The 12,676-nt window shown below is 40.6% G+C and overlaps 1 protein-coding gene across 1 annotated transcript; it reads left to right on the top strand.

Annotated features, from left to right (window-relative positions):
• The first annotated feature begins 5,796 nt into the window (after window positions 1–5,796).
• On the top strand, window positions 5,797–11,815 carry sall4 (spalt-like transcription factor 4). Its single transcript, XM_053317665.1, has 4 exons — window positions 5,797–5,881; window positions 8,412–10,874; window positions 10,970–11,274; window positions 11,381–11,815. Exons 1-4 carry the CDS (start codon window positions 5,815–5,817, stop codon window positions 11,813–11,815), a joined length of 3,270 nt encoding a protein of 1,089 aa, XP_053173640.1. The 5' UTR covers window positions 5,797–5,814.
• Window positions 11,816–12,676: the final 861 nt, after the last annotated feature.

Raw genomic sequence — 12,676 nt, 5'->3', positions numbered from 1 at the left:
GGTCACTCGGACTGTTTTTATATGTGCTTACCTATCTTCAGCATTTCTTACCCTTTCATGGGAGTCAAGTCTTGCATGACAAAAAAAAAAAAAAAGTTTTGCCTTTGTCCTTTGTGTGTGTGTGTGAGTTTAATGACGTTATTTATGACTTACAAGGGGAGGGAAATGTTTTAAGTGGCACCTGAAGAGAAAACCAACACAGGATAAAATAATAAAACTCTTAAGAAATGCTGATGGCAGGGGGGCAAGAAGCTGGTCAGCCATTAAAAAGACTATTTGTGGTGACCTACTGTTGAAGAAGTGTCTGAAATGGTAAAAAAAAATGAACCACCTGGATGTATTTGCAGGTCTTTACATAGAAAAAGTCAGTTTTTAATGGGCATCTATAGTAGTGCAGTTGAATATTTGCAATATATATTATATATATAACACTTGTCAAAATGTATAATTGAATGCAGCACTCTTTTGATGAGCTAAAAAGTGTTTCTGGCACATTTTGAGCAGAAAATGGATTATAGGCAAGGCAGCTTTATTAGCACCTATTAGCATTAGCATTTCATACACAATGGCAACTCAATGTGCTTTATATAAAATAAGCATTTAACAGTAAGAATTGGAAACAAAAAACATTAAATTAAAAAATACAATGAAACCCCACCCCCACCCCACTAATAGTAACATATATATATAATTCAATTATTTTTATTTGAAAAATGAAAAAGACTATTTGTGGTGACTTAAAACGTGAATTAAAACATATGAACTACCTGGATGCATTTGCAGGTCTTTATATAGAAAAAGTCAGTTTTTAATGTGCATCTATAGTTGTGCAGTTGAATATTTGCAATATAACACTTATAAATATGTGTAATTGAATGCAGAACTCTTGAAATTCATTGCAAGGGGCTCAGGATGATGCTGAATTGATGAGCTAAAAAGTGTTTTTCTGGCACATTTTGAGCAGAAAATGGATTATAGGCAAGCCAAGGTATTTTGTGGTGACCTACTGTTGAAGAAGTGAACTAATACATATGAACCACCTGGATGCATTTGCAGGCCTTTATATAGAAAAAGTCAGTTTTTAGTAGTGCAGTTGAATATTTGCAATATAACACTTATCAAAATGTATTTTTCTGGCACATTTTGAGCAGAAAATGGATTATAGGCAAGGCAGCTCTATTAGCATTAGCATTTCATACACAATGGCAACTCAATGTGCTTTACATCAAACAAGCATTTAACAGTAAGAATTGAATAAAGCATACAATTAAATCTCCCCCACCCCACTAATAGTAATATATATATATATATATATATATAATTCAATTGTTTTCATTTGAGCCCAAATGTCAAGTCATATCTAGATATTTGACTGTGTTCATATACAAACACAAAGAAAAGGAGGAGCAGGAGCTTTTCATAAATAAAAAAAAAACAGTAGCGATTATCACACTGATGTGAAATAGCTCATCCTTCCCAAGCTGACCTGCTCCTTTCATCTTTTACTGAGTCCTAAAGAGCACATGTCCACACAATTCACAATTCCTCAGCAAGTGTTAGGAGGCTGTTATTGTTTGTCCACTGCAAGGTCGTCGTAAAAAGCTACGGCAAATGACACACGTGAGAAATTTAACGTCTCTTCAAAAAACCTTGGAAGATTTTTTTTTTTTTCTTTGTCTTGCCACTTGACTCGTTCAGCATCGGAAGGGAGGAATCATAGAAGGTCAAGCGTTGAGAAGAATAATCACGGATAAACTGTCCTTAGGCTGTTTTCAAACTGCACCATTTGACCATTTATGAAGTTTTTTTTTCATCTGTAACAAACATTAGATTCACTTATTGTCTGATTCATGACCTGGTCAAGGAAACAGTATTATACTTGCTCTCTTTATTTATATGTCTATATGGTGTATACAGCAGAAAGGCAGATCTCTATTTTTCCTCCATAATCATTGTTGTTTTTTTAAACTATCTTATTTCATATCTCACTGACATGTTTCATTTCCAAAAGGATATAGGAGAACGTCTCTGATGCCCCTCTGGTTCCCACAACTGGGCAGTTTTTATGACCCGCACACAGTTTGAGTTGTTTAGATTGAACGTAGAAGAAACAGTGTATTCAAGCATAGTTTCTTATTGGGGCAATAAACTGTCTAGACAGCACTCCCCTCTTTTTCACCTTCAGCCAGTCCCCTTAAAGGACATTTGTTTATCTGAATATATTGGCTTGTCTTTGTCTCACACTTATCAGCTGTGCCATTATATAACACATGCTGGGGTATTTAAGACTAGAGAGATAGAGCGATGGAAAAGACCAATATCACATATCACACATCTATCTACTTAATGGGACTCACATCTTTTTACAGTTTATTTTTGATTCATGCACTTAAGTTCAAAAAAAAAAAAAAAGTTATGGATGTAAGATTAATGTTGCCAATTATGACTTCTGTTTTTATTCTCAGTGAGTTTATAAATCAATTACTTTTTTTTCTCCTTCCATTTACAGACAGTTTTTTAAAAAAGCTTTAAAGTGAAGTTACCAGGACTAAAAGTGATTATTTAAAACAGCTTGCTTTCTCTCTGATCAAACACATGAAACAATCAGTCACTTCACATCTAATCAAACTCTATTTTATGAGGTATTTTTATGATACATTTATGATTAAACTTCAGTAAACAGGCTAATAGTCTCTGCATAACTCTGATAAGAACATTTTTCCGTGTCTATTATAAGCTTTCATGGACAATTTAATCCCTTTATACCCCTTATATGACTCTGCTTTGGGTATTAATGTGTGATGATGTTTCTTTCACACTATTGAGTTTTTAAATATATTTTTTAGTATTTAGGAATGTATCATTTCTCTCTTCAACATTAAATATAACAACTCAATGTATAAATAAACTTTTCCCACACTTCTTATTTTGCTTGATCTCAGATGACCCCTCGGTGTCTGTGCAGCAGCGTTTCATCGGTACGTCACATTCCTAAAATAAATTCCTGTCTGCAAAAGGTAATCTGAGGGGAACGTTAAAATAAAGGAAGGACATGCTGTGCTGTGCTGTGCTATGCCGTGCTATGCTGTGCTGTGCTTTGCTGTGTCGTGCTATGCTATGCTATGCTGTGCTATGCTGTGCTATGCTGTCCTATGCTGTCCTATGCTGTGCTATGCTATGCTGTGCTGTACTGTGCTGTGCCGTCCTGTGCCGTGCCGTGCTAAGCTATGCTATGCTAAGCTGTGCTAACCCTAACCCTGTGCTGTGCTGTGCTAACCCTAACCCTGTGCTATGCTGTGCTGTGCTGTGCTGTGCTGTGCTATGCTATGCTGTGCTGTGCTATGCTGTGCTGTGCTATGCTGTGCTAACCCTAACCCTGTGCTGTGCTATGCTGTGCTGTGCTGTGCTATGCTATGCTGGTCTGTGCTAACCCTAACCCTGTTCTGTGCCATGCTATGCTGGGCTGTGCTAACCCTAACCCTGTGCTATGCTGTGCTGTGCTGTGCTGTGCTATGCTATGCTGTGCTGTGCTATGCTGTGCTGTGCTGTGCTATGCTGTGCTAACCCTAACCCTGTGCTGTGCTATGCTGTGCTGTGCTATGCTATGCTGGTCTGTGCTAACCCTAACCCTGTGCTATGCTGTGCTGTGCTGTGCTAACCCTAACCCTGTGCTGTGCTAACCCTAACCCTATGCTATGCTGTGCTGTGCTGTGCTGTGTTGTGCTGTGCTAACCCTAACCCTGTGCTATGCTGTCCTATGCTATGCTGTGCTGTCCTATGCTATGCTATGCTGTACTGTACTATGCTATGCTGTACTGTGCTGTGCTATGCTGTACTGTGCTATGCTGTACTGTACTGTGCTGTGCTATGCTGTACTGTGCTATGCTGTGTTGTGCTGTGCTAACCCTAACCCTGTGCTATGCTGTGCTGGGCTGTATATCTCTCCTGCATGACAACAAACACACCGAATATGAAAGTGCGTGACCTAGATTCTTTGTAAAAAAATATCTCAAAAAGAGATCTAAACAGGACATTCACCACAATCACAATGACATTTATAAAGTCATAAAGAGTGAAAACACACAACACAGCACTACTGGGTTTTCTCACTTCTCACTTCTCACTAATCATGTCTCGGGATCTTTTGTCCACACAGCTTTTGAAGCACAGTGTTTTTAGTAAGAACACATGCAATCGCTGTATAGTTCACCTGTCTTCTAAACTACTGGAGTTCATTGTCAAACACGTAAAAAGAGGGAGGTGATCATCGTGCACTGCAGATACAACAGGATATGAAGAACAATATCTCACACTAATAAATGTTTTCCGCTCGTGTAAATTCTTCTTCTGTGGTATGAAGGAAATTTACTGGAATGTTTTTGTTACATGAGCTGGGACCCACGAGGTGAACGTTAATGTTTTATTGCATTATTCCAACATCTCCTTCATTTTCATAACACCACCTATATGCTGATCTTATTAAATAATTAGCTTTTTGATTCCTAGAGGAGGTATTTGTCACAAGTTTTGATACAATATAATATAATTTGGGGCATTTCTGCTTAGGATGAGGACATTTAAGAAATACAGGTGTAACAATATGACAAATTCATCCTCATTGAAAGTAGATAGTCACTCAGAGTAGTTGGAGTCATCATTTAAACTAGAGTAGGGAACTGCAGCCCAAAATAAAAATCATTATAGACCCAAAAAAAAAAGCCACTCATGTTTTTGTTTCTTTATCCTGAGTCATATTTCTTTTATATGCAATAATATTCTCTGTGACAGCTAAACTATTTACTGTAAACCTACATCATAAATACTCATGTCAGCCATAAAAAAAAAAAAAGAAAAAAAAGAGATGTGTAAACAGAGTTACAGAGTGGGCTATGAATCCTCCATCACTGTACATTCCTGAGACAAAACAGCTTTGACTTTTTTTTGGCTGCATTTGGAAAAACTTTATGATCATTTATACACTTTACTACATATAAACACTGACTCCCACAATAATATTTTTTGAAAGAATAAATAAAATGACAGATCTATAAATGCCTGGAGGAATATTATGAGAGCATATGAGAGCATGTGAGCGAGAGGCTGTGTTTATGCACAGTAACAATGTTAAAATTACCATAAACTGACTTTTCCTCAGCACTATATTTACCCATATATATATATAACATTATAAATGCATTACAGTGGATGCTGTAGGAGGATACATATATATAACATTTGGTGAGTCTCTGCAGAAAATGACTATATAAGACTAAAAAAAAGTAGTGATTTCATTACCCATAGTGATTAAACAGGTATGGTATGGACATGTATGATCATAATATCTCGCTGTTTTGACTTATTTTATTTTGAAAGTCACAGATGTTTGACAGCAATCTACCAATTTAAGACAAAGATGTTTAAGTCTGCTCACATGCGTCTGCTGAGCGGTGACAACATTTTTCTTTTCTTTTTTTCTTTTTCATGAACGAGGAAAAAAAAAGAGCGATGAGTTGGGGTGTTATTAACCCTGCCTCCATCCTGCAGTCCATCCACTCGCATGGCTCCTCCCGCCCCCTCCCGGCACTCCGCTGCGCTCATCAATAGGGAGCCCATTTGAATAATGTGAGCACTTGGACTGGAGCCAATCAGCTGTCAGAGCACCGTGATAAATCGCAATGCATTATTGATAATAATAATTACGTTGACATGCGCATTTCTTACTTGAGGGGCTAATTTTCCCCCCCAAAGCCGAAGAATTTGTTGAAGAAGGGGAGGAAAATTGTTTGTAACTCTTTAGCCACTGATGGTTGCACCATGTCGAGGCGCAAGCAAGCCAAACCGCAGCACATCGACTCCGACGAGCCCGGGTCGTTAGAAAATGGTAAGTTTTTACACCACTTAAACGATAACTTGGAGTTTGACTCTCTCTAACATTTAAACGTGGAGTCTCTACCCTGTGCCAGGTTGTGTAGCCTACTATCGATGTTTTATCTCAAAGTTTTGGGGAGGTTGACTTTTCTTTTTTTTTTTTACATTGTTCCCCTCTCTCGCACTTTGACCTGTTGCTGTCCTTTTGAATTGACCAGGAATTAAACTCAGCCGCTGTGTTGGAAATTATTTAGACACCCCCCCATCTCTCTCTCTCTCTGTGTGTGTCTTCAATATAAATTAATCAGTGAGAGTCGCTTTAAAAATGTGAAGCCTCTTTATTTCCTTTTTCTCATAATGATGAAATAACCTCGTCGCATCATTCATTTAGAGACTATGGTGGAGGTCGCAGTTGGTGAAGTTCTTCCTAAATCGATCAGCTGTAGTTTTCCGTTTAAAAGGCTTTTTCTACGTGGGCTTATTTGTAGACGGTGAATCTCTCTGAACTTTTTTTTTTTGTGTGTGTGTGTTGTTTGGTTGAATGAGGCCTGTGTGTGTGTGTGTGTGTGTGTTGCTACCTGTTGATTGTTTGATACATTGTCGTCTTGCTTTTAGAAGTTGAATGGCAGATAATGCGTGTTTTAGGGCTCGTCAGGATGTCAGATTTTGATGTCGTCTCTAAATAATGTAATTAAGATTGTTCTCGCTTTGAAGCTTTGAATGGATGATTCATCTGAGTGCGCACTTGTGGTTAATTTTTTTTTCTTTTTTTTTTTTTTTAGATGGGTATTGTTGTCTGCTCAAAATTTGATTAACCATGATTCTACCTTACTGTATGTGTTAAAATGTTAATATTGTTTTACTTGGTTGGTGGCATTTGTTTGCAAGTGTGCGCCAACTTTCTTTTTTTTTTTTTTTTTTTTTAAACAAAGGTACCCAAAAAACTGTATGAAATGTGACTCTGGGGCAAGCTGACCTAAAGGCAATAAATCCCCCAGTTTAATGCATGACTGTTTCCTTTCGTACATATGTGGAGAGGTGGGGGATGGAGCAGTGGCCTTTTTTGTGGAGGTTGGGTGGGGGGTGAGTTTTGGTGGAGCCATATGCAGGCTCCACTGCTGCCGTGGACCTCACCTTTTACAATTAGCGAAACTTTGGCTCACGAGGTGTTATTTAGAGGATCGCAGCACTTTATGATCAGTGTTGAATGAGTTTAAAATATGACTTTTTGTGTAGTACACTGGCGCCTATGAAATGTATATTGAGTCTGACCTCGTGTCATGTACCCCACCAAAGGTTATCACATACAGGTCATGCGCCGTCAAGTGGTTAAACTAGTGCGTTGCTGTCTTTTTTTCTTCATAGCCAAAAGTTATGATTTTTATTAGAAAGTTTGAGGAAAGGGTGCACATTGAAATATTATTAAAATTGCCTTTACTGTTAATTGTATTGGGATATGCGCAGCTGTACTGTGGAGTGCCCATATGTGGCTGAACCATGCCTACTGTGCCCCCCCCCCCCCCCCCCCCCCATAGATGAGACTGTAATGTGCAGTTTGCAACTTTGTTTTTCGTGACACTGCTTCAATGCCTCCTGGTGAGCAATTAACAAGTCCAACAGTTTCCTTGGGCAAATGCAAACAGGTGGTCTACCCCCTTTCTCTTAGGTATTAGCATTTAACAATACACCCAGTTGTGAAATGGCCTCTTGGTTAGCAGACAAATTAAAATGCACACTTGGAGCACTTATCAGGCTTTCACAGGCTGTGAAAATGCCTGAGAAGGTAATCAACATTAGATTACCACTTTCCTTTCTTTTCTTTTTAAGGTCATGTTTGCCTTGTGAACTTAGTCATGTATATTTTTTTTGCTTGCTACCACTTTTGTTTTATACCAACTGGGACATTAAATCCAGTCTGAAGGTGTATAGTTGCTTTTTGTGAAACCTAGATTGACTGTTTGTTTTAAAATGATTATAATTCTTGCTCCACATGTGGTGCTGGAAACGGATCTGATTTTTAGCAAAAGGTTGATGGCTTTTTTTCAGAAACACAGTAATTTAATGCCCCACAGCGCTCTCTCCCTCTTTCTGGACATTGTTCTGGGTAATGTCAAAGGTAGATGATTGCCCTCTGCTGGCCCAGTGGACAAAAGGCGAATTCAAAGTCTCTTTATAGCCCCAGGCAGTGACCTATAGGGAGTAGAGAAAACAAAGAGAGACACCTTAAAAGATTATCTAATCTAGTGAACACAACAAAACTAATGTCTTGGATTAAAGATACATAAAAATAAACAAGTTGATACAAATCTCACCAAACATTACACAGGCTTTATAAAGTAAAAACATTTTAATGCTTTGTAATGCAAAGAGTCATTTTTATATCACCACAATTCATCACTAATAATACTGTTTACTAACCTTGAAAGTCTGTGTTTTACTTTTTTAATTAACATTTTTGAATAATTGTTTTGGTGTAATATTGTCCCAACTGGATGAAGAATATTAATTTGACTTCTGTATCTTCTTTTTTTCTTCTTTTTTAGGGATTCATCGAGATGATCAAGCTGACGAGACTGGAAATGAAGTGAAGCGGTTCCGCATGGACGAGACCAGGATCTGCAACAAGTGTTGTGCTGAATTCTTCGATGAAGCAGAATTCCTTGAACACGAGAGGAATTGCACTAAAAGTCATCAAGTGCTCATCATGAAAGATGGAGATGGCAGTGAAATGCCTGAGGAATATTCGCGAGGGTCTCCTGAAGGCCTTCCTAGTGACCATGATGATAGCCAGTCCAGCGGTAATTCCCTTTCAAATGTCAATTCAGACCAACTGGAAAGAACTGAGGAAGAGTCCAGTATGAACATCGACGACTCAGGACAACAGGATCGGGCAGAGATGTCTGACAGCCCTGAGATGACTTTCCATCCCTCACCTGAAATGCAAGATACAAATGTCACTCTTGAAACCATGGCCGACACTAAAGTGGCTGTCTCCCAACATTCGTCAAATAATACATCTCTGACCTCGTCGCAGGAGGCCGTGCAGACCATCCCAATGATCTTAGAACAGTTGGTGTGTCTCCAGCAACAGCAGCTACAGCAGATCCAGCTCACAGAACAGATTCGGATCCAAGTAGCCATGATGACTCCGCAGGGTCTCCAGTCATCAGTAGTAGCGGCAATGGACCCTCTGAAAGCCCTTGGTGCACATCTCTCTCAACAGCTGTCTGCTGCAGCAGCTCTGATAGGGAAAAGGACCGGCAGTCAGAGCCTCTCTATTGAGACGATGAAGCAAGGTAAACTACCTCTGCCCACCAGCATCCCTACATCTCTACCTGGAGGACTGGGTTCAATGACTTCTAAAATTGACAATTTAAAGGGCATCCCAGATCTGGCCAGTCGTTTACCAGCACTACTGCCCCAGTCCCCAGGTACCATAGGGTTCCCTAGCACCTTCAATGGTGCAGGGATTGATTCCTCCAAAAAAGTGAAGACCAAGATGCTGAACCTCCCACAAGATTCAAAGAATGGGGACTCATTATACAAACACAAGTGTAGGTACTGTGGAAAGACCTTTGGCAATGACAGTGCTCTCCAGATTCACCTGCGTTCTCACACTGGAGAGAGGCCCTTCAAATGTAACATCTGCGGAAACCGCTTCACAACCAAAGGAAACCTCAAAGTGCATTTCCAGAGGCATAAAGACAAGTATCCTAACATTAGCATGAACCCTCATCCTGTGCCAGAGCACCTTGACAATATTCCCACCACTAGTGGCATTCCCTTTGGCATGTCTGTGCCCATGGATGAGTCAAATATGACGGAAATTAAACCTATCCTCGCCCCTCCAGCTGCTGGGTTCCACCCATCACCCATACCAGGATTCAAGACAACATTTGAAGGATTTGGAGGGGACCCATTTTCCCAGAGACCCTCCCCATCAACAAGTGATGGCTCCCCATCTGTTTCCTCGAATGTGTTTGGCCAAGAGACGGCAATGGACGGGAATCCAAAGGATGCTAAAGAACTGCTCGGAGCACTGCATCATATGAACGGCAATTCCCTATCAGGAGAACAAAGCTCTGGAACAGCAAAACTTCAGCAGATGGTAGATGGCCTAGAAAAGAGAACCGGTGATCCCAATGAATGTGTGATCTGCCATAGGGTGCTCAGTTGCCAGAGCTCACTGAAGATGCATTACCGCACACACACTGGCGAGAGGCCGTATAAATGCAAAATCTGTGGCCGTGCTTTCTCCACCAAAGGTAACCTCAAGGCTCATTATGGAGTGCACAGGGCTAACACTCCTCTTAAAATGCAGCATTCCTGTCCCATCTGCCAGAAGAAGTTCACCAATGCTGTGGTACTGCAGCAGCACATTCGCATGCACATGGGCGGGCAGATCCCCAACACTCCAATGCCAGAAAACCAGTTTGAAGCAGCGGAAGCAATGGAGCCATCTCTACCAGACGAGAAGTCCATGGATACCAATGGTTTTGAAGCAAGCATGGAAGATCATGAGCCCGAGCTGAACTCTCAGCAGCAAAATGACTCCTCTGATTCCCTCCCACCTGCCACTGAGGAACAACCAAAGAAGCTTGCTGCCCCCGCTTTGTTTTCCAGCCTAGATGTTTTGAAGAATCTCACCTCTGCTCTTGCACTGAAACGACAGAGTAGCACAGCTTCGGAGAGCGAGGGAACGTCCAAAGAATCCCCATCAGCTCCTAGGGAACAGGAATATCAAAATGGCCGTAGTCCTGCCATTTCTGATTCAGCCATGTCATTTCACTCGTCTTCCCCTGTAAACCACAACATGAGTAGTAGTAGTAAGTCTCCTGAGTCAGCTGCTGAGGAGTTTGCCCGCATCGGGTCAAAACCAGACTCTGATGGTGGCACTCAAGATGGACTTGAGACAAGTGGAGCCCTTGACCTCACAGCTTCCAGCAGCTTTACACCCAAAGTAATCAAAGAAGAACCAGGCATACCCTTCACAAATGGAGACTACAGTAAGTTTATTAGTTTGAGAATGCATCAGTTTATAATCATTTTGAAGCAGCCATGTTGAATCCTTGTATCTAATTTCTCTCTCTTGTTTCAACAGCTCCTACTAGCATGCCTTTCATGAGGTTACCATCAAGCCTGGCCAGCTTGGAAATGAAGATTCCTCCAGAGAATCCTTTGGGGTCTCATGGTTTGTTCAGCTCCCACATGCCTCAGGGAACAGCCATGCCCGCGTCCATCTCCTCCGCACCGAGACGATCAACCAAACAGCATGTGTGTCATACCTGTAACAAGAACTTCTCATCCGCCAGTGCCTTGCAGATACACGAGCGCACTCATACAGGGGAGAAGCCTTTTGCTTGCAACATCTGTGGCAGGGCGTTCACCACCAAGGGAAACCTAAAGGTACGTTAACATGGTCCCAACTGTCACTTTAAGTGTAGATTTGGTGAATAATATCATGCATACAGATGGTACAGGAACTTACTGTGTCTTTTTGTTTTTCTTTTAGGTGCATATTGGCACCCACATGTGGAACAACTCATCGCGGCGTGGTCAGCGCCTGTCCCTGGATAATCCCATGGCCCTGATGGCAATGAGCTCAGAGGCTAACATGTTACCAGAAATCATGCAGGCCTCTAAAGAACTGGCTGCCCCAACAATGAACTTTGACCCATCTCTGTGGAACCAGTACGCTGCTGCCTTCACTGGCGGCCTCACCATGAAAACCAATGAGATTTCTGTCATCCAGGGTGGTGGCATCCCCCTCCCTGGGAGTCCTGCCGGTGGGCCTCTGATTGGATCCACTGGAGGCCTCATGAAGATGGATGGATCTCACTCCGGCTTGCCTGCCACCTTGGCTGAAATTGAGAAGAACAGCTCTGACAGTGTGCCAAAATCCCAGTTCCCACATTTCATGGAAGAGGGAAAAATTGCAGTTAATTAAGGCTTTTTATCCATCAAGCCAGTTAATCAACCTGAATGTCTCCTTTTGAATGAGGTACAATCAATATTCAGAGAAAATCTTGTAGAATTTCTGCTTAGATTGCTTGAATTTTCCCAGTAACTTCATTGCAGCTTTCTACCCTCCTCATCTGAACCATTCTCAAGTGTTACTTTTTAGTTGAACTTAATATAACTACTGTAGTTGTATTTTATTTTATATAAATATATATGCGGGTATTTTTTATTTTTTTTCCTGTGACTTTTTCTTTTTGTTTTTGCTGTCTATCCAGAAGTTTGAATGTATAACTTACTTGAAAACTGCTTTAATTCAGACTGTCTCCTTGATACTTTAGAAGGATTTTGACTTCAGGGCATGATTTTTTTTTTTTTTTTTAAGAACACCATGTCGTCTCAAGTGTTCAGAAATAATGGTGTAGTTAACCGTATGTGTCTAAAATGACTACTTTCCCTCCTATTGTGTGCCATAGGTTTTTGACAATGTACATTTTTGTAGTGGTTATAATGTCATTAGCATGTTTAATTTTTGAAGGGGCTTTTGATCAGATTGACAGATTATTCAAATGTCTTGTCTTTTTGGAAAATCGAGGTGCAACAGTTTCTGATATTGTGGATCATTAAATAGGCGTTCATCATCTGTCGCATCAGTGCTAAGATGCAGTACTTGATGAATCCAAACATTTTTGCCAAGTGCCTAACCTGAATTGTATGTGTTGCTGTTCTTTGACGGCACCGCAAGGGTTGTTATGAAGGCTCATGTTAGACCTGATAAATTATAGTTGTGCCATGTAGCATTGCATGTATTTCATATCTTCATCAGTTTTCAAAAGGTCGGCCTCCCCTC

Source organism: Scomber japonicus, chromosome 4 (assembly GCF_027409825.1).
Source record: "Scomber japonicus isolate fScoJap1 chromosome 4, fScoJap1.pri, whole genome shotgun sequence".
NCBI lineage: Eukaryota > Metazoa > Chordata > Actinopteri > Scombriformes > Scombridae > Scomber > Scomber japonicus.
Note: the sequence above shows the minus strand (reverse complement) of the source record. Positions and strands in the feature narration are given on the sequence as shown.

What these genes read in the sequence shown, in the direction of transcription:
- sall4 (XM_053317665.1), top strand. Translation starts at nt 5,815, where the DNA reads ATGTCGAGGCGCAAGCAAGCCAAACCGCAGCACATCGACTCCGACGAG. An exon ending in GCCCGGGTCGTTAGAAAATG is followed by an intron (nt 5,882 to 8,411) that starts GTAAGTTTTTAC and finishes CTTCTTTTTTAG; the next exon opens with GGATTCATCGAGATGATCAA. An exon ending in CTTCACAAATGGAGACTACA is followed by an intron (nt 10,875 to 10,969) that starts GTAAGTTTATTA and finishes TTGTTTCAACAG; the next exon opens with CTCCTACTAGCATGCCTTTC.